The sequence below is a fragment of the Diabrotica virgifera genome, chromosome 2 (assembly GCF_917563875.1).
Source record: "Diabrotica virgifera virgifera chromosome 2, PGI_DIABVI_V3a".
NCBI lineage: Eukaryota > Metazoa > Arthropoda > Insecta > Coleoptera > Chrysomelidae > Diabrotica > Diabrotica virgifera.
Window position 1 is genome coordinate 66,372,863 of NC_065444.1, and position 24,849 is coordinate 66,397,711.

Genomic DNA, 24,849 nt, shown 5'->3' on the forward strand with positions numbered 1-24,849 from the left:
ATTTACGTTAAAGATGGATAGGAAAGCAAGAATTTTGAAAATAGCGTTAGTTGAGAACAATAATAATCAAAATGGAGGACACAGTGTTAGTTCAGTTATGTGAAAGGGTACCCCCCGTTAAGATAGGCAAAATGCCCTCACTCCCAGAATTCAATTTTATAATTTTTTTTACGTTCTATGCAACTAAAAAATGAGATAACGCGGATTTTTAGCTCGCCACCCCCCTTACCCCTCCCCCCACAGCCAAAAACGTAGATTTTTAGATTTAATTTTTTTTAGTTGGGTTGCAATCGATTTAAAAATTTCAAAAAATTCACACATGTAGCTGAGGCTTTTACAAAACATGTCTATTTTTTATGGACCCGTAGGTCGAGTGTACATAACCTCAAATTTTTTTTTAACTTTTTTAAAACCTATAACTTTTTTTTGGAGGGGGCTACAGGTCCAGTTTTTTTTGCGTTTTGTGTATTTTATCAAAGTCTATCTCTCTGATTTTTTTCAGATTTTTCCGTTAGGTGCGCCATCTTGAAAAATCAAGAAAACTGTATTTTTAGGGGGTTTTTAGGGATTTTCTCCATTTTATAGACTGCAACATAGATCAACTGAAGGTTTTTTTAATAGATTATGTATAATTTGAAATAACTATTTTAGGATTATCAAAAATTGGGCAAACCACCTTTAAACCCCCCCAAAAACCATGTTTTTTTAAGTTATGTAAGGGTTTTTGCGGGCTTAATGATATTTTTTGAGATCGATACAGCCTGAATATTTTTTTTCATTTTTTTACGTTATATGTGATTAAAAAATAAGACTAATCGCATTTTTAGCCCACCACCCCCTCCCCTGCCCCCACAAAAACGTCAATTTTTCTATTTTTTTTTTTGTTTAGTAAAGTTGCAATTAATTTAAAAATTTTATGAGGCTTCTAAAAAACATATCTATTTTTTTAGATCCGTAGGTCGAGTGTACAATACATATAACCTTTTATAACGAATACATATAAACTTTGAGTTGGTCACTTTATGACTTTCATAATAATAATTTTTAATCGAGTTAAAGCCTTGAAAATGGCTATTTTCGCGTTTTTCAAATTTTAAATTGCATGTAACTCGACAACAGTTAATTTTATAGAAAAATCACAAGAGGCCTTTTTTGCTCAGGTTGATCCAGAGAATCTAAAACAAATTTGTCCTAAGTGAAAAAATTGATTTTTTGAATTCGTTTAAAAAATTGTTTAAACAATTTTCCGACCGCGGTACTGCCTTTCACCTTGTGGATTTGTTATAAGGACCTGTTTTTGAGCAAGTTTGTGCAAAAAAATGAATCGGAATAATTTACCTAATGGGGACAAGCATACAGCATGGACTATTTGCAATATGAGCCAAACGAAGATGGTTTGGAAAACATTAAACGATAGATACTGTTGTAGATGTGAGTTGCGGAAACGGCAACATAACCATAGGCTGTTGTTCGCATGTAGCTGCCATAATATGATATTTATCGCATGGAAGATATTTTACAAAAATCATCAAGCCAGCAGAATATCTTACAAAACTCTTTGACAATACCGATGTTATACCTGTAATAGACGAAGACAGCGATGAAGACTTTAGAACTGTAAAGTGTAATACCAACGAATATACTCTCCGAATACGCTAAGGGTATATACGAAGCTATATATTCTTTGGTAATACATTCTTTATCCTTTTTATGGTGTTTTACGTGGCAGTAAACGTGAAGCAAAATGACATTTTAATAGGCAGAGCAGAGATATAGGTTATGTAGATGGTACAAGCACATATTTGAATAATTACAATATGTATAATGTAAGGTAATATTAGGGTACCTACTAAATACAAACTAATGAACAAAGAACAAAATGTTTTGATTCACAAAACGACAAGAAGTATGATATATTAAAATAATGTATTTTTCTTAAATTGATTATTCTGTTTTATTTTGGTTTTTTGTATCCTACCTAAAAGATATCACAATGACATATTTACTTTATACAAAAATATTGCAAAAATTTGAAATTATTTTGTTAAATGTAGTTTACTTGAGGACAAACTGAGCAACAGATATACTGAGAAAAAAAAATGAAAACGAAAAAATGATGATTTATTGGGCAGGTTGAGAGGGAGGAGGGCTAAAATTGAGCTAAGGCTTATTTTTAAACACATCAAACGTAAAAAAAAACGAAAAAAAGAATATTCAGGCTGTATTTATCTCAAAAAATATTAAGCCTGGATCCCGCGTTAATGGTATCTAGTCGGACAAACTTTGACGTAGGTATGGAAACAGGGGAAGTTTTAATTGTAAAACGTAATTTTAATTGTGGAACGTGTCATCCTGGCAAGTTTATGATTGTGAAAACTAGCAGGTGGTTTTTAAGTTTATTCAATAGCAAATTATATAAAATATACCTAAAAACTCAGTTATTTCAAATTATTCCTACATAACCTATAAAAAAAACCTTGAGTTAATCTATTTTGAAGTATATAAAATGGAGAAAATCCCTAAAAAGCACCGAACAAATCAGTTTTGCGGATTTTTGAAGATGGCGCACCTTACGGAAAAATCTGAAAAAGTCAGAAATATAGTTTTTGATAAAATACACAAAACACAAAAAATAGACATGCAGCCATCACCAAAAAAATATACGTACCTATTAAAAACAAAAAAAAGAGGTTATAATATGTACACTCGACCTTCGGGTCCATAAAAATAGATGATCTGTAAAAGCCTCAGCTTGTGCGTGTGAATTTTTTGTAAATTATAATTTAATAATTATTACTTATTAAATTTACACAATTTAACTAAAAAAAATGACCATTTAGAATAGTTAATTACAAAAATGCCACAAAGAAATAGCTTCAGAATAACATTTGTAATTGCAAACCAACTTAAAAAAAAATAAAATCGAAAAATTGACATTTTTGGCTGTGGGGGAGGGGGAATAGGGGAAGTGGGCTAAAATTACAGTGACTCCTATTTTTTAAAATCATATAGAACGTAATAAAAATTAAAAAAATATTCAGGCTGTATCGACCACAAAAAATATAATTAGACCCGCAAAAATCCTTACAAAACTTTAAAAAAACATGGATTTTGGGGGGTTTAAAAGTGTTTCGCCCAACTTTTGAATATCCTAATATACTCAGTTATTTTAAATTATACATAATCTATTAATAAAACCTTGAGTTGATCTATGTTGCAGTCTATAAAATGGAGAAAATCCCCAAAAACCCCCTAAAAAACAGTTTTCTTGATTTTTCAAGATGGCGCACCTGACAGAAAAATCTGAAAAAAATCAAATACATAGCTTTTGATAAAATACACAAAATGCAAAAAAAATTGGACCTGTAGCTCTCTCCGAAAAAAGTTATAGGTTTTAAAAAAGTTAAAAAAAAATTTGAGGTTATGTACACTCGACCCATGGGTCCATAAAAAATGGACATGTTTTGTGAAAGCCTCAGCTACACGTGTGAATTTTTTGAAATTTTTAAATCAATTGCAACCCAACTAAAAAAAATTAATTCTAAAAATCTACGTTTTTGGCTGTGGGGGGAGGGGTAAGGGGGGTGGCGAGCTAAAAATCCGCGTTATCTTATTTTTTAGTTGCATAGAAAGTAAAAAAATTAATAAAATTGAATTCTGGGAGTGAGGGCATTTTGCCTATCTTAACGGGGGGTACCCTTTATATTGAACTTAAAATATAAATATAAAAGCCCGACTTTTGATCTAAGGGGAACACAGTTTTTACGGTACATACATATCTGTCATTTGTCAACCCCCTCCCTTCCATTTCCCCCACCCCTTATTTTTAAATAGGGAAGAGGGGCGTGTGCTAGCTCATTTGAAAGGATATTCAATTCTCTATCCAGTATTATTAACATTGACATAATTATCTATACAGAGTGTATTTTAGTATAGGTACTGTTGCCCCTGTCGATTTTCATTTTGAAATGAAAATTTTAGAACCTTAATTTTAGTATACAAGATGATTTACTTAATTTAATTAAACTTAATGTACCTTTTTTACTGACTTAATTTTACAGTTATTCCACTAGATGGCAAATACAGTGAATATTTGCGTATGTTTTATTTCGAATAATCATTTTAAAATAGTTTTAGTTTTCTATTTTCTCTGAAAATTGTTGCAAGCTTCTTGTTCTTATACTTAAAATCATGTCACTACAAATTTATACGAGACTACATATTAAGAGTATAGAAAGTATTATAATATATGACATACATGCTTTTTTCCATTTATTGAAGATATTTCACCTTATCCTGAAACAATGCAATGTGACCAAGTGTCCTCAACTAAAAAAATATATCCCACTATTTTGATATTAAATGTATATTTTGTACTATAAACCGTATTGAAATAGATTGCAACATGTGTGCGTGGTTGGGATATTGACTGCGAAACCTAAGGCTTCATTCGCCTAATCATATTTACCTTTGATTCTTATAACAATAAATAAAATTGATTAACATTTTATATCAATATTATTAGTGTTTTTAAACAATATCAGTATGATATATCAGTATGATAAAGTCAAGATAAACAATACTATAACAGAAAGCTTTGAGGTCAAACAAGGACTGCGACAGGGTGATCCATTATCGCCTATAATGTTTAGCATATTACTAGAAAAGGTTATACAGGAATCAAACATTAATAGAACAGGTCTGATCTACCACAAAAAACATCAGTGCTTGGCATTCGCAGACGATTTGGTAATCTTGGCTAGGAGCAAAATAGAACTTATAGAAACACTCATGAAACTCGAGGAGAGGGCAGCAACCAAAGGATTGTATATAAATGAAGCAAAAACAAAGTATATGGAATGGACAAATAAGCAATTCGTTCGGGGGCAATACATAACAATGACAACAGCGAAGGGAACACAGTATAAATTCGAAGAAGTTGAGAGATTTGAGTACATACTTAAGAACTGTCTTCACAAGAGATCCTAACTGTGAAGAAAAAATACAAAAGAGAATTATGTCGGACAACCGCGCTATATTTGCTTTTAATGGGTTGTTAAGAAGTAAACATATATCACGAAGAGCAAAACTAAGAACAGTGGAACCTCGATAACTCGGATTAATCGGGACCGCGGCCGATCCGGGTTATCGAAAATCCGGGTTAGGCGGAGAGCATGGTAAAAATTAATAAAATACGGTATACTTATAGATAAAGTCCCTTATAAGCAAAATAATATGAAATATATATGCACAGTTACCTATGGTCGTATAGAGTTTAGTATAGAAAATATAGAGTATTATTAATTTCTAGGTAAAAAAACTCAGTCAGTTTGGTTGTGTCAATAATTTCGTCTGGTCTGCTTATGTAATTTAAGAACAGTGCCTCTTTCATTGTTTAAAAGACCATTGTTTAAAAAACAATTTTTTAAAAGACAGTTGAAAATAAATAAAGGAATAACAGGTGCCTGTTGTTTGCGATAATGAATGTCGCTCTGCCGCCGCTGTGTGCATGAGTCATTTTTACTATCATATAATTCAAATTACACAGATACCCATTATCTCTCAAATATTATATTATGATTGAAGGGAAGTTTTATCAATGAAATTCGATATTTTTAAGACATTCCAGAAGCGGCTGCAGATAAAATGTTTTAACATAATACATACATTTTTATTGTTGAAATGTTTGTCCGATGAAAATCGGTCCGGGTTAGCCGGACTTCCGGGTTATCGGGGGCCGACTTATCGAGGTTCCACTGAACTTACAAGACCGTAATAAGGCCGATAGTAACGTATGCTTCTGAAACATGGGTCACAACAAAAAACATCAAGAGTTGTTATTAGTTTGGGAGAGGAAAATGCTGCGCAAAATCTTCGGTGGGAAAAACTTAAATGGACAATGGGTAAGAAGAACAAATAAGGAACTAACTGAGCTCTATCAAGATCCTAACATACTAGCAGTAATTAAGGCGCAAAGACTTAGATGGTTGGGCCATGTGCAGAGGATGATTCCATCTAGAATTCCCAGAATGGTACTATCTAGTGCATTGGCAGGGAAAAGACGAAGAGGAAGACCGAGGTCACGATGGAGTAATGGAGTTAGAGAAGATATGAGAAGAATTAACTTAAGGAACTGGGAAACAAAAGCGACTGACAAAAGGGAGTGGAAAAGAATAGCACATCAAGCCATGGGCCTACTAGGCTCGTAGTGCTTACATATTATAATATCAGTTTTCTAATATTATCCAGTTCCATATCCAGTTCCGAATCCAGTGGTTATATTTCTTCCGTATTGTTTAGTTTCGCTTCCAGTGATTGTATTTTTTTTCTTGTTTTTTTTTGAAATATTTATTTATTATTTTATTACTATATTTTTTTATTGTGCTCATAATAGATTGCAACATTGTCTACAGACATGAATGCAGTAACAATAAATAAAAAAATCGGAGATCCACACCCCGGATTTGAAATCGAAACCTCTGCTTTACGAATCCGAGATCCGAGGTCTACCCACTAGGTCACTAGGCTATCGCTCTTAGACAATATTTTTTCCTGAAACGGGGAACTTTTAAAGCCGGGTCTAGACTATGTAACAAAACATGCTAATAACAAAGTTGTACAACAAATTTGTTGTACAACTTTGTTATGTAACTTGTTAATAGCATGAGTATCCAGACTATATAACAAAAAACAAAACAACAACATGAGCATAAAGTTTGCAGCATTTTAGATGGATAGCTGGTGGGTTAGGTAGTATATAAAATTGCGTCATATAAGTATGGAGGATCTCTTCATAGCAACAGCAGCTTGTGTAATACTGTGGAGGCGACACCGGCGTGTTAAATTAATATTTTGGATGTGTCCTTCATTAGCAGCTCGAGCAAAATATAGGTAGTGGTACAGCTCTTTTAGCTGATCTGGAAAGAGATAACATAGACCCATCGACAGGAGACATTAAATGTGATGGCAGTTTTAAAAACTTCTTAAGAATAGAAAGTTCTGATTTTGAATTTCTTACAAATGAAATCGGCCATAAAATAGGCAGGAAAGACATTTCGAGATGCAATTCCAGTAAGAGAAAGATTAACAGTTATATTATTAGCAAAGTATTTATTTTTTAAACTTTTTACTCATTGTTTCAGAGAGGAAGTATAACATTTCTGTAGAATTTAATTCCTCAGTATTATCGTCTTCACCTGTTCATGATTGAGTGTCACTGTCTGTTTGAATTGGTGTAGCTGGAGAAGTAGCGGATGTAGGTGTAGTGGACGGAATAGAAAGGCTCAGATATATTGTATGATTGAGTGCCTGTTTGAGTAGCTGATGAAGCAGTCTGCATCTGTGTAGCGAATGAAGTGAATGTTACAGGTTTTATGTCTGAACACTCTGCTCTGTAGAGAATAGTATTTATGTCAAATTTAGAGTTGATTTGCACCGATTTGCTGTTAAGGTTCCGCGTACTGCTTTTCTTTTTTTGGCTTGAGTTATAGGCGTACGTGCATTGCATTAGTTTTAACTACAGTTTCTGTATCTATTTTCACTTCTATTTCAGTCTATTCATTGTGTTTTTTATTTGTTTTTTAAATCAATAAATGTAGCTCATCCCATAGCAATCCCATAATACTCGTTACTTACGAAATAGATCAATTAAATGAGTAGTCAGTTCTTTCGACAATTTCATCGCGTAAATAACCCTACGTGAACAGAGCAAAGAAAAATCTAGCACAATCACTCCAGAATGAACAAGGCGATATGACTCCAACGGTTGCTGCTCGCGTAGGTACTATGCCAGAGAAATGTTTCAATAACATGTTTTTAGGTGTAGATCAGTCGCGGTGCGGTTTTATAACTTTCTTTGATGTTTACCGACATCTGTTGGATAACATAAAACATGCTATATAACCAGAAAAATGTTATACAACACTGTGTGTTAAAACTTGTTTATTTAAAATTTTGTAACAAGTTACAAAACTTTGTTATTTAACATGTTTTGTTACATAGTCTGGACCCGGCTTAACGGTAACTTCTTATAGGTAATACACTACAATTTCTGAATATTTTTTCTGAAATCTATCGAATGGTACCAAACACGACCCCACGGAGGTGGGGGGGGGGGGGTTACTTTAAAATCTTAAATAGGAACTCCTTTTTTTTATTTCAGATTTGGATTCTTTGCGTAAAAATAAGCAACTTTTATTCGAAACGTTTTTTCTAATTACGGATAGGTGGCGCTATAATCGGAGAAAACGGGTGTTGGAAATGGAAAATTAAATTAAAATATGGAAAGTCCCCACTAAAATGGAAAATTTTACTTAACTTTTTTGGTTTTAGAACCTAATAATCACAACCCAATAGGTCCCCAAAGCGCTCGAGTGACTGCACATTTAGCATACTTTGCTCCCCTACTATATATGTATTATAAATCAGCGTTTCTCAAACTCTTTGAGTCATGTACCACCTACAGTTTTTTTTATTATTTTTGGTACCACCCATACTTTTAGATTGCGTTATCAAGACTTAATAAGTACTACTATTTTAAATTTTTTGTGTTTTGTGTACCACCGCAAATAATGATATGTACCACCAGTGGTACATGTACCACAGATTGAGAACCGCTGTTATAAATAATATGCGAAGTAATTATTAACCCAAACAACCATAATTCAACTTTTATTTACTAATAAAGAACTGGACGAAAGTGTCACATCAGCTTTTATGAAACACATGAATATTTACATAAAAAGGTAAGTGATCTGCTTGAAATCGATATTCCCAAAATCATCTAAAAATTGTTTATACTTGAGTACTTTGAGACTCTTGTATGAAATGTGAATACCGAAATACGATTAGGAATCTCCATTATGTAATTTTTAAATAATACATAATTCTTAGGAAATGAAAGGTATTATACAAATGTGTTAAAAAATACAACCTACTGAAATTTTTTGATGGCAATAAATGATGAATTGGTTTATCGAATTTATTTTTAAGGTGATACAGTAGCGATCAACAGGTAGCCAAAACGCGTTCCAAGATTGAGGCTGTAATTTTGAATATTTTTTCGAGATATTTGGCACACGTATTTGTAATATAATAAAGAATGGCGGTACAGAGCCCAATTTGAAAAATATATTAATATGTGGAAATTACTCTGTAAATAAATACAATATTAAAAAAACGAGTCTGTACCGCCATTAAGAAGAACAAAAAAATACACTTTCTTCAAATAAACTTTTTTATCAGATGCCTAGATTTTGTGTCATTTTGGAACTACTATTGAAATAAAAAATTTTAGTAGTTCCAAAATGACACAAAATCTAGGCATCGGATAAAAAAGTTTATTTGAAGAAAATGTATTTTTTTGTTCTTCTTAGTGGCGGTACAGGCTCGTTTTTTTAATATTGTATTTAATTACAGAGTAATTTCCACATATTAATATATTTTTTAAATTGGGCTCTGTACCGCCATTCTTTATTATATTACGAATACGTGTGCCACATATCTCGAAAAAATATTCAAAATTACAGCCGCAATCTTGGAACGCGTTTTCGCTACCTGTTGATCGCTACTGTTTCCTCTTAAGTAAAATATGTCATTTGGATATTTTTTTAAACTCGATAGATCCTAGGGACATGTCGGTAGATCGGTAGGATCATCACTTTTGGGAGTTTTGGGAATATCCCAATTGACAACGCAATATACACCGACGCCGTCTACAACGAGCGACGAATCAGAGATGCCAGATTGGGGTACTTTCGCCCATTTTTAGGGTAATTTGAAAGCACATGGGAAAATTTTTATAGGTTGAATTGGTTGGGGAATTTTTCGGGAGGAAAATTGAGCAAACTGAATTGCAATATAAATGTATTGTTATGATCTGCTTTTTATTAATTATATATTAATTATTATTTATCTGATTAATTATTTAATTGTCGCAAATCATACATAAAAATGAATAAAAAATCTCAGGGTGCCTTTTTATACTATAAAAAAAATCTAAATTATCTCACGTTATACTTATCTTCTCTCGTGGGTTCAGTATCTCTTAGTTGATCCTAATCGGGATAAAATAAGGAAAAGAAATAAAGCAAAATATTAAAATAAACATACAGAATTGTCTTTTATTTGTCAAAATCAATACTCTAAACTCTATCAAATCTAAAACCTGTAGACACAGATGTCTGAATGAAATCTTTACCACTTAAATTTATTATAGTTAAAAAAAAACAATTTATCGGTTTGTTCCCGATGACTTTGGTAAAACAAACTAAACAAAACAAATTTATGTATTCGCAAGATTAGCTATACTTCCTATTTACTTTTAGAAATATTGGAATTTTAATTCATATGCCTTTTACTCAAAATTTTAGTTTCCGAACATAAAAATATCTTTCACATAAGTTGACTGACCTTTTGCTTCACTCACTCTGATGTCTTCTCGTGACCCAAAACAGCTCTCCCTCGTTGACTATGTTAAAGGCTACTCATCAAAGCCCTCTCCGTTCTCCAGCTTCAAAACTATCAGCATACCAGCACCAATTCTCCAACAAGCCGGGCCTCTTTTGACACGTACTCGATTCAAACAAAACTCCAAAAATTCTCTGCTCTCCTTCTCACAATAATACAGAATCAAAGAGGTATTTCGTCTCAATTTGATCTATCTCTCGTTCCACTTTTCAACACTATTCTCCACTATCAAACAGCCACTGGTATCTGCTAACTATCTATCCACTAAAACGTCGAACCGGTCCTCAGCGATGCCAAAAACATAATGACTTCCCCTTCAAACTCTCTTAATCATTCAAACTACTTTTCCCCTTCCACGTTGCCAAGAATCTGAAACATCGACTTTTCCATTCGACAAACAAAACAGTCACCCTCAAAACCATTCCGACCATCCTAATTACCTTCTGAGAACTATACAACATTTACTCGTGTTGAAACAAAGATACTAAAATTCCAAACTTTCTCCTAAAACCACTTTTCTAGAAATTGATAATTACCTCTACCCTAAACAATCTTTTTCCATTTTAAATCAAAATACATCGTTATTTTCACTTTAATTATTCACAAAAGTCTTTAGTGGTTCATCGGAAAGCTCATTAAAAAAAGAAATCCACTTACATCCAAACTAAATTCTAATAAATATTTACAGATCAATATACAGGGTGTATCAAATTTATGTGCCCGCGTTATTAAAAAAAAATTAATTTAATTTTTATTTTGCCTTTGATTGATAAAATTGAAAACACAATATTATGTAACACATAACATTATATTAACATTATAACCTATCGAGTATTTGCTTCTGATTAAAAAAACCGAAAAATGGTTTTTGGAACAACCGCTTTTTTTGACCAGTTATAACCGCCAGGTTAAACCGTAAGTAAAAAACCGGTATAACCGAAAACCGGTTTTTTGTTCAACAACCGCCATCCCTACCTTGGTTGTTACAAATACAGTTCGCTGGAATAAGTTTTACCCCCCTTATTAACTTATTTATTTTTAGCACATAAGAAAAACGCTCGGATAGGTCGATTTTTAAAATAATCATAGTATATTATAGCGTAAATGTTTCGAACTTTACGCGATCCCTCTTCTTCAGGTGACAGGCACAACTTTGATTTTTTTAAATAGGAAAGTAAGTACATCATGTGACACCTCATTTAAAGGCTTTTTTCTACAACCGTGTTAAAAATGCAATTTTTAGAACTCCATACGTGCGTTAAAAATGCTACTTTAAGGCAGGGCCGGTTTTAGGGTTCTGAGCGCCCCTGGCAAAATAAAATTTGGCGCCCCTTCATACAAGAATATACAAATTTACTGCAAATATAAAAAAAATAGGAAAAAATCAAAATTTTACCATAAAGAACTATGTAAAAATATATTTATTTAAAAAATAGTAGGATAGTTATTACTTACAACTTATCCAACATAGGGCATAGCATAGCGAGCACATTTTAAGTTCAAGCGACGAAGAAGCGAGGTAAAAGATAAATGCACATTATCAACAACCAGTAAAAAATGTGATAAATAACTATTTAGATGGAAAATAAGCCACAATTAAATTGAAAAAAATAATTTTATTATCGTTTCGACGCCCAAATCGGGTGTCGTTGTCAAAATACTACTAAATTAAACAAAAATGTTGTTGCTTAGTAAAAAATTCGTCTAATAATTTATTTAATCTGACTCATTTATATCATTTAGTGTGTATAAATCTTCTACAAGACCAAAAAACATGTTGATTGTGCGCAAGATATAGCTGCATCCCCAATAACTAAATTGAGGGAGTGGCATCCACTTAGCATAAAATAACATGCGGATATTCTTTGCAAACGCGAGCTTGTACATCTTTATTTTTTCTCTTCCTTTTAGAGCCGTTGTGATATCCTTGGCCTTACAATCATCTATGCAAATTCAAATAAAATCATTCATTATTTTTTTTTTATTATCTCATGAGCTTTTTATTATCTCTATGACTCGATACCTATAGAACCAAGCTATGGTTTTAGGTATCGAGTTACTAGGACAAACAATATGCTGCATACTAAAATTAAACCCGGTACTGTGGGATAAGAACATCAGTATAAAAACAAAAAGAAGAATATAATATAACACCATGACAAAAAGTATTCTGAATAATGGGTGTGAAAATTGAATAAAAAATACGAAAACCAAATGCAAAATAAGAGCAACAGAGATCGAATACCTAAGTAGAAGCTGTAGAAGGGATAGAATAAATAACATAGAGATTAAGAAAATAATGGTAATGAATTCAAGGGATAATAGACAACATAGAACAAAAGAGATTAACCTGGTACGGACATGGCAGAAGAGCAGACCAAAATCGTTGATAAACAGAATAACAGATTGGAGCCCGATAGGAAGAAGGAAGAGAGACAGACCCCGAAAATCTTTTAGAGATAAAATGGACGAAGCAATATTAGAAAAGAAACCTGCAGGACTGGAAAAACAGAAAGAACTGAAAATAACGGTCAAGTGAAATAATACAGGAAAAACTATGGAAATCCAGGGTGGTCAAGAAAAAACAGGATGTTTCTAAATAAATGCAACAAACTTTAAAGGGTAATTCTATATGAAAAAATAATGACAGTTTGCTCTATAAGCGTATGTCAGCAAATACTTCGTTTCCGAGATATGGGGTGTTGACATTTTTCTTACAAACTGACGATTTCTTTATTGTTCTAAAACCGGTTCAGATATGCAAATGAAATTTGATGTGTTTTAAGAGGTAATTATTGCGCATTTTTTGACATAAAATTAATAATTTTATATCTACTGTTGAAATGGTGTGAATTTTTTTAAAGAAAAACATAGTACGCCACTGAGATATTTCAAATAACAAATCATTTTGGAATTACCCGTTCAATTTATGATATATACAAAAATCTATTATTCCTTTTTTTCATACGTCGTTCGTGCCGTTTTTATGCAAAAAGTGAAACATCTTAACGCGTACAAAGTATTCGAAATAAATTTCTATATATTCATATTATGAAAAAGAACTTGTCAATTCTAATTCATATAGATATACCTGGTTTGTTTTTTTTTATTTCAAATTACACACCCACGGACACACGACAATGTTGATAAAGCAAAGTTTACAGAACAGGAAGACAAAAATATCTAACCATTGAGGCTATAATGACAAGTAGCAGTATAATAATATCACTGACTATTCATAAATTTGTTGATATTTCGTAAATCTGATCTTCGTGTATTTTAAGTATGTATGTATAACATTGTAATACCATAAAAGTGATAGGTATTACCTGACAAAAATGACCTTTAAAAGCCATAACAGTGTTTAGGTTGCATTATTTTTATTAGAGAATTTTTGTGAGCTAGAAATAGTTTTCTTATTGTTACAATTATTTAATATTAATTGTCTTAGGAGTAATCTTAGCCCAAAGATAATCTATAAGTCCAAAAAAATAGTGAATGTAAAAATTATTATATTTTTTTTTTGTTTAGCTAATGCCTCGACAACTAATGGCCATTGGCATGGTAGGTACGGTAATTTTGAACAGTTAGGTACCTAGTGTCATGTGTAAGTAGTGTGGGTGTTGAGTAAGTGGCTTGTTACTTTGCAATGTCGACGTCATTGTCTTTGCAAAAAGACGCTAATTGTATCCGAACGTCTGCGGTCCCTCCGGTGAGAACCGATCCCACGAGGACAGAAACTATATTCATTTATTAATTTATAATAAATGAAAAATTTCCGACCCTGGTGAGATTCGAACCCACAACCTTTCGGATTTTTTCGATCCAAAGGCAGGCGCTCTTACCACTGAGCCACGGAGGGGGGTAAATATTATATTTATATATCAGCGTCTCTCAAAATTTGGCGCCCCAAAATTCTGGCGCCCCGGGCGGTCGCCCGGCTCGCCCGCCCCTTTATCCGGCGCTGCTTTAAGGCACTAGTGCTTTAAAATTTTTATGGCACTGCAATTCGTATTGATCGTATAGGCAATTTTGATGTAATGTCAAAAAAATATAAAAATGGAATGTCAGTCAAGTTCAAGTAAAAGTTTTTGTAGATATTGTCCTGTAATTACGTTTGTAGAAAAAATATTGCATGATATGCGTGTTAAAAAGTGCATTTTTAAGGCACTCATGTGAATTGCAGAACTCGCTGTCGCTCATTCTGCAAACTTTCACATGCGTGCCTTAAACGTGTACTTTTAACACTTATATCATAAATAACTATTGAAATACTGATTACAAAAATTTATAGTATTTTAAGCCTTTCTGAGAGCATATGCGCAAAAATTTCGCTCGAATTATTTTTAAATGCGTTCATTTTTTTCGAATACTGAGAAAACCTTAAGTATTTTTAAAAAATTTAAACGCAGAAAGAAATATTACTGTATTATCCATGGTCGAAAGTCCTTGAGAACTTCTATAATATTTATTTTAATAAGTCACAGGGGTGAAAAAAAATAGTCTGATTTTTAATTTTAAATATATATTACAAAAGAAACTTTTTGTTCATTATAAAGGACTTTCTGCCCTCGGGAATAATGTAGTCTTCTATTTTGCGTTTAAATATTTTAAAAATACCTATTAGTTATCTCAGGATTCGAAAAAAATAAATGCGTTTAAAAAGAACTCGACCGAAATTTTGCGCCTACGCTCTCAAAAAGGATTAAAGTATTAAACATTTTTGTACTGTTTGAATTTATGCGACGATTGACGATCCACTGTTTTAAAGATTGGTTGAACAGATGTTGCCAGTTGTATGGTCCTCACTATGTGTATCGTAAGTTATTCAACAGGGCATAGAATATACATGGTAAGAAAATATACGCCAAAGTCAGCGCATCTATGCGGAAAATCTCTGAACTAAAAATTGATGTGGACCATACAAAGTGAGGTCCCACTTTTTTTTGTAAAAAAACAGTGTTTGCTATCAGTACATGTCTACGAAAAAGTCTTACATTGATTGACTAAGTGAGGTCCGTATACTGGACCTCACTTTGTACAGGACCTCACTTCAACCGCAGTTTCTTTTGATATGTGGCTCACTTCATACGCTGGGAGTAAATATATATATATATATATATATATATATATATATATATATATATATCATAAAGGAGTACGACCGTCAATTCCAATATAACAAAGGAGCACTCGTAAGTGTAGGGTTTTATCGGTCAAGTGGGTGAAAAAAGAGACAAAGAATTCAGCTACTTCATCTATTTATTGAAGACGTTTCGTCTACTATATATATATATATATATATATATATATATATATATATATATATATATATATATATATATAGGTACAGTAAAAAGATGTAAGCTAAAATACTTAACCACAGTATGCAAAATCGACAACATAATTATTTAAACGTGCGGTCAATAAAGTAATGACAGCAAATAAGGTAGCAAATGGTGATAAAACTAGAAGAAGAAGAATAAGACTATTCGTTATTGTTCTATTTTGTTTTGATACCTTCAAAACCTGAATTGACGTATTAGACAAGGCGAAAACGGCGGATCCGTTGGAAAAATATTCCCATGAGATTTTTTTGCATAATCACATTCGTGAGACATCCCAGAATAAGGTTCAAGAAGTCGCCCACGTGAAAAGTGGGCCAAATTTTTTTTAACAACTTTTTTTTAATCAAATTGCAAAAATCGATATTTTTGGCCCGGACAATTTTTTTGTAGATTTTCTGGACCATTCCGGATAAAAAAGGTCTCTTATAATTTTTCTGTAAAGTTGATCCTTTTCGAATTATAGGCAATTTAAAATTGAAATAAAAAAATATGAAAAAATTTTTTTTAAGAAACGCTTTTCTTTAGTTACGAGTGACTAAAATTAAAAATATTATAAAAAAATCAACTAAATAGCAAAAAATAAAAAAAAATTGAAAAAATCTAACACATCCGTCAAAGAAAAGCGTGGCGCGTGTTCATCGAATAAACGGTTTTCGCCCCACGCTTTTCTTTAACGAATGTGTTAGATTTTTTCAATTTTTTTTTATTTTTTACTATTTAGTTGATTTTTTTATAATATTTTTAATTTTAGTCACTCGTAACTAAAGTAAAGCGTTTCTTAAAAAAATTTTTTTCATATTTTTTTATTTTTTACTTTTTAGTCTTACATTTTTCAGATATTAAAATACACACACCGGCATAATTAACCGAACACGTTAAAAATGGGACATGTTTGATGTCTCATATTTCATAAACCAGTGGTCCGATTTGAGTGATTCTTTTAGTATGTTATAGCCTTATTATTTAAGAATATCGGTGTTATAATATTGTTGCTAGACAGGTAAATGTCATTTTATACCGGATGTAACAAGCATACTGTGTTTTTTCTTAAAGTTCGGAACACCCTGTGGAATATTCCAGCATATATAAAATATTAAAATTAAAACTCGATTGTAGAATTATGCTTTCTTAACATTTTCTTTTTTGATTCATTTGCTTGTGTTAGAAAATAAAAAAGTTATGTGCTTTAACAACTAGCCAGGTTTTTTATCAATAAATCCTCATAGTAGGGGAGAAAAGTATGCAAAATTTGCAATTACTCTAGCGTTCTTGTGACCTGGAGTGGATTGTGAAGAGTGGGTGCTACAACCAAAAAAAGTTAAGTTTTCCATAAAGTGTGGGACTCTCCATTTTTCAATTTAATTTTCCATTTCCACCAATCGTTTTTTCCGATTATAGCGCTATTTATCCATAATAGGAAAAAATGTTGCGAATAAAAGTTGCTTATTTTTACGTCAAGGATCCAAATCTGCAATAAAAATTGGGGCTCCTATTTAATATTTTAATGTAACCCCCCACCATACCTCTGTGGAGGGTCGTGTTTGGTGCCATTCGGTAGATTTTTGAAAAATATTGAATAGGTGTATTTTGCAGTTTTACGATCTGATGTTCATTTCGCAAAATATCGCAGGGTTCGTATTTATAATTTTTAATTTACCCCCCACCCCTCTCCGTGGGGTGTCACGAGCCCCCACGGAGGTGGGATTTTTTCGAATTATGGAGAAATAGCGCTATAATCGGAGAAAAAAGATTGTTTCATTAGGAAAATTAAATTAAAAAATGAAAAGTCCCCCACTTTATGGAAAACTTAACTTAATCTTTTTCTGATTTTAGCATATACTCTTCACAATCCAATAGGTTCCCATAACGCTCGAGTAACTGCAAATTTAGTATACTTTCCTCCCCTACTATGAGATTTATTGATGAAAAACATGGATAGTTGTTAACGCACATAACTTTTTTATTATCTCACATAAGTAAATGAACCGAAAAGGAAAGTGTTAAGCAAGCCTAAGTCTACAATCGAGTATTAATTCTAATACTTTACATATGCTAGAATATTCCACAGGGTGTTCCAAACTTTAAAAAAAAACACAGTATGATTGGTACACCCGGTATAAAATGGTATTTACCTGTCTAGCAACAATATTATTACAACGATATTCTTAAATAATAAGGCTATAACATACTAAAAGAATCACTCAAATCGGACCACTGGTTTATGAAATACGAGACATCAAACATGTCCCATTTTTAACGTGTTCGGCTAATTTTGCCGGTGTGTGTAGGGGAACTGCGGGTATTACCGCCCAGCGGCAAATACCGCCCACTCTATAAAATATCTTAAATATAGAGAAATAGTAACTTTGGCAACATCGAAATGACGCCACGATACTACTGAGAGAACCGTGCAACAAGGTCGCCGGCCATAAGCATATTTAGTTGTTTCAGAGAAGTCAACGTGTTTTGTGTGGTGCCACTATAATTTTTAGGAGCTCGAAAATAATTTGTGAGTAACTTATTTTTATACTTAATTTTTTGATTTTTTTATTAATTAGTAACCGGCCCTCTTATATATATGAATCGAAACAGTTTCTTTCAATATTTTGAGAAATAACGAGTAACAATTGTTTTGTTTGAAATATGGCGATGACGGGTAATTTCGCCCAACTTGGGCGGTATTACCCTCCAGAGGGCGGTATTATACATTTATTTATATATTTTTAATTTAGGATAAAGAATGCCAAAGACAATGATGAATTCGCGGAAAAAGGCAACATGGAGCGCAGAACAGCTTCAGGAAGCTATAAATGCAGTTAGAAAAGGCAAAAAAGGGAAAGGGGAAAAGGCAAAGTGCAAGAGAGTTTGGTAATAAATGATCTTTATTTTTTAATCCATTTTCTAATGTTCTTTTTTCAGGTATCCCATATTCTACATTAAAAGATAGGTTAAATACAAACAATGCTTGTGCAACACAACTAGGTCGTCATCCTATATTTTCCACTGAACAAGAAAAGCGAGTGGCTGATCGCTGCATCTATTTGGCAAAGATGTTCTATGGTCTAACGGCCACTGATTTACGAAAAATCGTCTACGAGTTTGCGGTTAAAAATAATATCAAACACTGCTTCAACGATGACAAAAAAATGGCCGGTAAAGACTGGCTTCAAGCTTTCTTAAAACGGCATCCAAATCTTAGTTTGAGGAACTCGAGGCAACCAGTTTAGGGAGAATTTCGGGTTTTAATGCTGAAAGTTTAGGCCTTTTTTTCAAAAATTTAAATATAGTTTTAACAAAATATAACTTTCAAGCCTGCCGCATATTTAATGTTAACGAGACAGGCATTACCACGGTGCAGGTTCCATCCAAAATTGTAGCTCCAAAAGGCGTCAAACAACTGGGACAAGCTGTAAGTTGGGAGAGAGGTCGAAATATAACTCTGTGCTGCTCAGTAAGTGCATCAGGGATATATATACCTCCGATGTTTATTTATCCTAGAATCCGAATGTCGGAACAGCTTAAACGCAATGGACCGGTAGGTGCCATATATGAATGCTCGGCCAAAGGCTGGATGACTGTAGAATTATTCTTGATTTGGCTTAAACATTTTAATAAACACGCATCTACTTCGAACGACAACCCAGCATTGTTGTTGCTAGATAATCACAGCAGTCATTGTTCTTTAGCTGCTTATGAATTTTGCCGTGAAAATGGGATCATTATGTTATCGTTTTCGCCCCACACGTCCAATAAGCTACAGCCACTAGATTTGACATTTTTTGGGCCGCTAAAATCTGCCTATTCAAATGAATGTTCACTCTATATGAGACGAAATGTTCACAAAAAAATAACACCATTTGATGTATCTGAAATTTTGAATCGAGCATTCGTTCATGTAGCTACCATGGAAAAAGCTCAAAAAGGCTTTGAAATAAGCGGTATTGTTCCATATAGACCAAATATTTTCACGGACGAAGATTTTTTGCCTTCTACCCTTTCTAATATTCCCGCTGTTGAACTACAACTTCCTGAAACTGCACTTACTCCCTGTATCTCAGAAACAAATCGAGTTCCTTCAAAAGATGTAGTCTTGGAAACAAATGAACCTAATGTTATTCCAAGTACATCAAAAGCCAACGAAGCTCATGCAGATGTCACTCCTTCAACATCAAAATCAGGAATTACAAATGAAAGACAAGGAGATATATCGATTGAAGAAATGACACCGTTGTGCGTCATAACTGAAAATAAATTAAAAAAGGGGTAGAAAATTAGGCATTTCAAAGATTTTGACGGCGACTCCAGAAAAAATAGAACTGGAGCAAAAAGAAAATAGAAAAATACAAAAGAAAGAAAAGCAAAAACTTTCAAAAAATGTAAAACACGTTAATAAAAAAATTAAACGTGTTACGAGGAAAGTCTTCGATGATAGTTCTTCAAGCGGTTCATCCCTACACGATGAAATGGAGATTTGCAATGACCACAGTTCCGATGATCCCAGCAGCGACGTAGAAGAAGAGTGCATCTATTGTGGCGAATATGGAAAATCGGAAATGTGGTACAGATGCGGAGTTTGCCATAAATGGGCGCATAAAGAATGTAGTGGTTACGATAATCACAAAAGTTTTATATGCGATTATTTCAAATAGAGTGCAGTTTGAAATGTTTTTTTACTTAAGTAATTCTTTGAATATGTTTTTTTATATAAAAAATATATAGATGTTGTTTGTGCGTAAATAATTATTTTGTGTTTGATTTTTATACAATGTAAACCCTGGGCGGTATTATACCATCAGTGGGCGCTATTACCCGCATAGTCTGATAATTCCGCCCAAGTGTAGGTTTGTGAAAATAAATGTCATACTCCGCAAAATAAAATAAATGAATACTTTTAGGCTTAAATAATTAGAAGTAGATAAAATGACTGTATTTTGACAGTTGACATTTTTTTTCAAGACCTGTAGTTTTTGAATAATTCAATAAATTGCTTAAGTGGGCGGCAATACCCGCACTTCCCCTATATCGTTATGTTTATTAAAATATGTATAAAACATATGATGTAGGTACTAACATGAAAAGTAGTCGGAACCGGCAAAAAATTTGAAACTTTATTGTTTATTAATGAAGCATAACGTAAACAATTAACGTAAAAATTGAAATTATGTATTGTTCATATCATTAGCTATACAATCCGTAAAAGTTTCAAGTTTTGACATTGTAAAAAACAAGAGAATTTAAGCGTTTTCCATTAAAATCGTTTTTTTTATTTAAACAATTAATAAACATGAAAAATTTTTTTTATTGACTATTCGTGTATTGTTCCCGCGAATGCATATGTCTGCAAATTTTCATTCATTTTCATTGAAGAAAAGGCAGTCAAATTAACGTCTAAAGATTTGACGCAAACTATTGAACTAAATAAAAGCGTTTAAAAAACCAAAAATGGCGATTTTCAAGGCTTAATAACTCGGTTAAAAGTTATTATTATGAAAGTCAGAAAGTGACTAAATCAAAGTTTAATGCCCCCCCTACAAGATCCTGAAGAAATTTTTGTCATTATTTTTTATTTTATCACTAAGCTGTTATTTTTAAGTAATAATATTGAGCGCCAGGCACGTGGTAGCCGGCCGTAGATGTGAGTGCGAGTAAGATACACAATTGGACTGCCGGAGTGGCATCTCTCTCGCACTCAGCATTACCTACGGCCGGCTACCACGTGCATGGCGCTCAATATTATTACTTAAGAATAAAAGCTTAGTAATAAAATAATGACAAAAAGTTCTTCAGGATCTTGTAGAGGGGCATTAAACTTTGATTTAGTCACTTTCCGACTTTCATAATAATAACTTTTAACCGAGTTATTAAGCCTTGAAAATCGCCATTTTTCGTTTTTTTCAATTTTAAATTGCTTATAACTCGAAAATGATCAACTTTAGAGAAAAATTATAAGAGACCTTTTTTATCCAGAATGGTCCATAAAACCTACATAAAAATTGTCCGGGCCAAAAGTATTGATTTTTGCAATTTGATTAAAAAAAAATTGTTAAAAAAAATTTGGCTCACTTTTCACGTGGGCGACTTCTTGAACCTTATACTGGGATGTCACACGAATGTAATTATGCAAAAAAATCTCATGGGAATATTTTTCCCAGCGAACCCGCCGTTTTCGCCTTGTCTATATCAATATAAAATATTCGCTGATTTACTTCTGATACAGTAATTACAGATTATCATATTAGTCCAGGAACCGAAGCTTTTCACCTCGTAAATTTTTACAGAATGGGCCGATTTGCTTGAAAATTTGAGAATAAGTAGTGGATAGTCCAAGAATCAAAATCTATATGATGCCGAAAGGCGCTTGTACCATGGGGGTGGTTACCACCCATCTTGGGGGTGGAAATTTTTTATTATATTTTGACCGCAAAAGTTGATAAAAACATTCATTTAAGCAAAAAATGTTCTATACATTTTTTTGATAAAATTAATATTTTTCGATTTATTCGCTATCGAAAGTTTTAGATTTATATCGAAAAAATCAATGTTATTCGATATTATACTCATTTACGATTCACTCAATTTTTTCCGTAGAAAAATTTTTTTCAAACCAAGTTCTTGGGAATTGAATAACCTACAATTTCATATTTAAACATTTTTTCGTATCTCTGATGCTAATCTTTCTATTCTGAAGAAAATGGCATTTTTACCAAACTACAAAAATTCGTTATTCGATTTTAACTCCAGTTTTTTAAAAACTAATCATTCTAAGCCAGTCAAACTTCTGGCATCTATTATTAATACATAAATAAAGAAGTATGAATATGGCCAATGACTAAAAACACCGCTAACTTACATTATCATGCTTCCAATTGGATTTCTCCTTTTGTTTTTTCAAAAAAAATATTGATTTTTTAACCGTAACTTTTTTACTGTTTATCCTAAAACGTTCGTTAAACAAGAATTTTGTAGGTTTCTACAAGGTATATAAGACTATTAATATTAAATCCTTTTAAAATCATCAATCGCAAAAAGAGGTGACTGTAAAAGGGTTGGTAAAGGTGGTTTTTGCATGTTATTACAAGATTTAATTGTCAATAGCTCACTCAACTTTTGCCATAGAAAAATTTTTTGCCAACGCCGTTCTTAGAAATTAAATAAGCTACAATTTTATATATAAATATGGTTTCGTATCTCTGATGCTAATCTTTCTAATCTTAAAAAAAGGCATTTTTTACCAAACTACAAAAATTCGTTATTCGCTTTTAACTTCATTTTTTAAAAACAAATCATTCTAATCCGGTCAAACCCCTAGAACCTATTAATAATACATAAATATAGAAGACCAAATAAGGTCAATGACTAATTTTAATTAGGGTGGTAAGTAGGGGCAAGTTTCCGATCACTTTTTCGCTGAAAAAAATAGGGACTGACATTCTTTTCATAATTAGTTACTTAATTTTTGAGCTAGAGACTTTTCTTTTATTTCTGTAGATAGATATTTTTAAATACTTTAAATTAGCTTGAACAAGTTATCCTCGAAAAATGCAGTATTCCCGTCTTTTGAGTTTGAAACTACAATATTTAGCATTTGACGAAGAAGAGCTAACATATAATAAAGTATAGCTCGATTACTATTGGTCTTAAAGAAAATAAAAAAAAAGTTTTGTTTATTTTTTCAAAAGGTACATTTTTGTTAAGCAAAGTTGTTTTGATAAAACGAAAACTTTTTGAGTTATTACCAAAAACCTGATTAAAAAACATTGATTCTTTCGATATAAAACTAACACTTTCGATAGCGAATAAATCGAAAACTATTAACTTTATCAAAAAAATGTATAGAACGTTTTTTGCTTGGAATGAATGTTTTTACCAACTTTTGCGATCAACCCCCATGGTAAAAGCACCTTTCGGCCTCATTAGATTTTGATCCTTGGACTATCTACTACTTATTCTCAAATTTTCAAGCAAATCGATCTATTCTGCAAAAATTGCGAGGTTTTGTCCTATTTTAAGCTTCATTACTTGGACTATATCATATTTATTCGAAAGTAGGGAAAAATCATACCTTTAGCTAGCAGATGTCTGTCAGCTAATTGTAACCACAGCCTTCTTCGGAATTCTGGAGGAATACCTCCAGGTAACTGGGCGACCATCTTCATCGCGCTTACCCATTGGGAAAATCCTGTATCGCCCGGTAGGGGATGAATACTGAAACGCATGTCTTCGGAAGAATCACCTTGAGGCACACCTGCAAAGAAAAAATAAATTAAGTAATTATTTCAATAAATAAATCATAATTACAAAATTGTTTGTGATTATTTGTATGTAGCAAGAACTTCTAAAGGAAATTATTTTTTGCTTTCAAATTGTTTTCAACTGTCATTCGATGTCATATTTTCGAAAGTTTCGAATTGTTCGTTTATTCTAGATCCACGATGATAAAAATAAATGTTGAAGTCGTGGAGTAAAAAAATGGTTTTATTAATAGACCAGGGCGGATCTGTAAAAATATTAGTACATTTGGACGTTGAGGGGTGACTCAAATTTTTTTGCAGAATTGCTTGAAAATAAATCAAATAATAATATTTGAGTTATCCTCCCTCTCAAAAAGGTCCGGAACATTGTTTAAATAAACAAAATGTCAAAAAATTAAGGAAAAATTCGATTTTTTTCTTGGTTTTTTGATTATAACTTTAAAAGTATTCATTTCCGAGAAAAGTTGTACTGACATAAAAGTTGCGTAATTAAATTTCCTATAATATAGAATTAGTTAAAAATTTAAGAAATACTCACAATTGTTGCAAAATAGCAATAATTTTGAAAAAAACATACAAAAACAAGTATTCGCATTTTACGTTTTTCAACCATTTATGCTACACTTAGGACCTTCATATTTCACCTTGAAAAATTTTATGATACAGTAAAACAATACTGTAAATTTCATTAAGATCGGTTCAATCGTAAAAAAAATTCATTTTTTCAAAATGTTACAGGACTGAAAATAAAGCAGATAGCAAGTTGAAAATTTTTTTGCACA

The 24,849-nt window shown here is 32.3% G+C and overlaps 1 protein-coding gene across 1 annotated transcript in view; it reads right to left on the reverse strand.

Moving 5' to 3' along the window:
• LOC114329923 (uncharacterized) overlaps positions 1-24,054 on the reverse strand; it is a 135,979-nt gene extending 111,925 nt beyond the window's left edge. The window contains exon 1 of the mRNA XM_028279202.2: positions 23,878-24,054. Within this exon, the coding sequence (XP_028135003.2) occupies positions 23,878-24,031 (154 nt within the window). The 5' untranslated portion in view covers positions 24,032-24,054. The remainder of the gene's footprint in view (positions 1-23,877) is intronic.
• Positions 24,055-24,849: the final 795 nt, after the last annotated feature.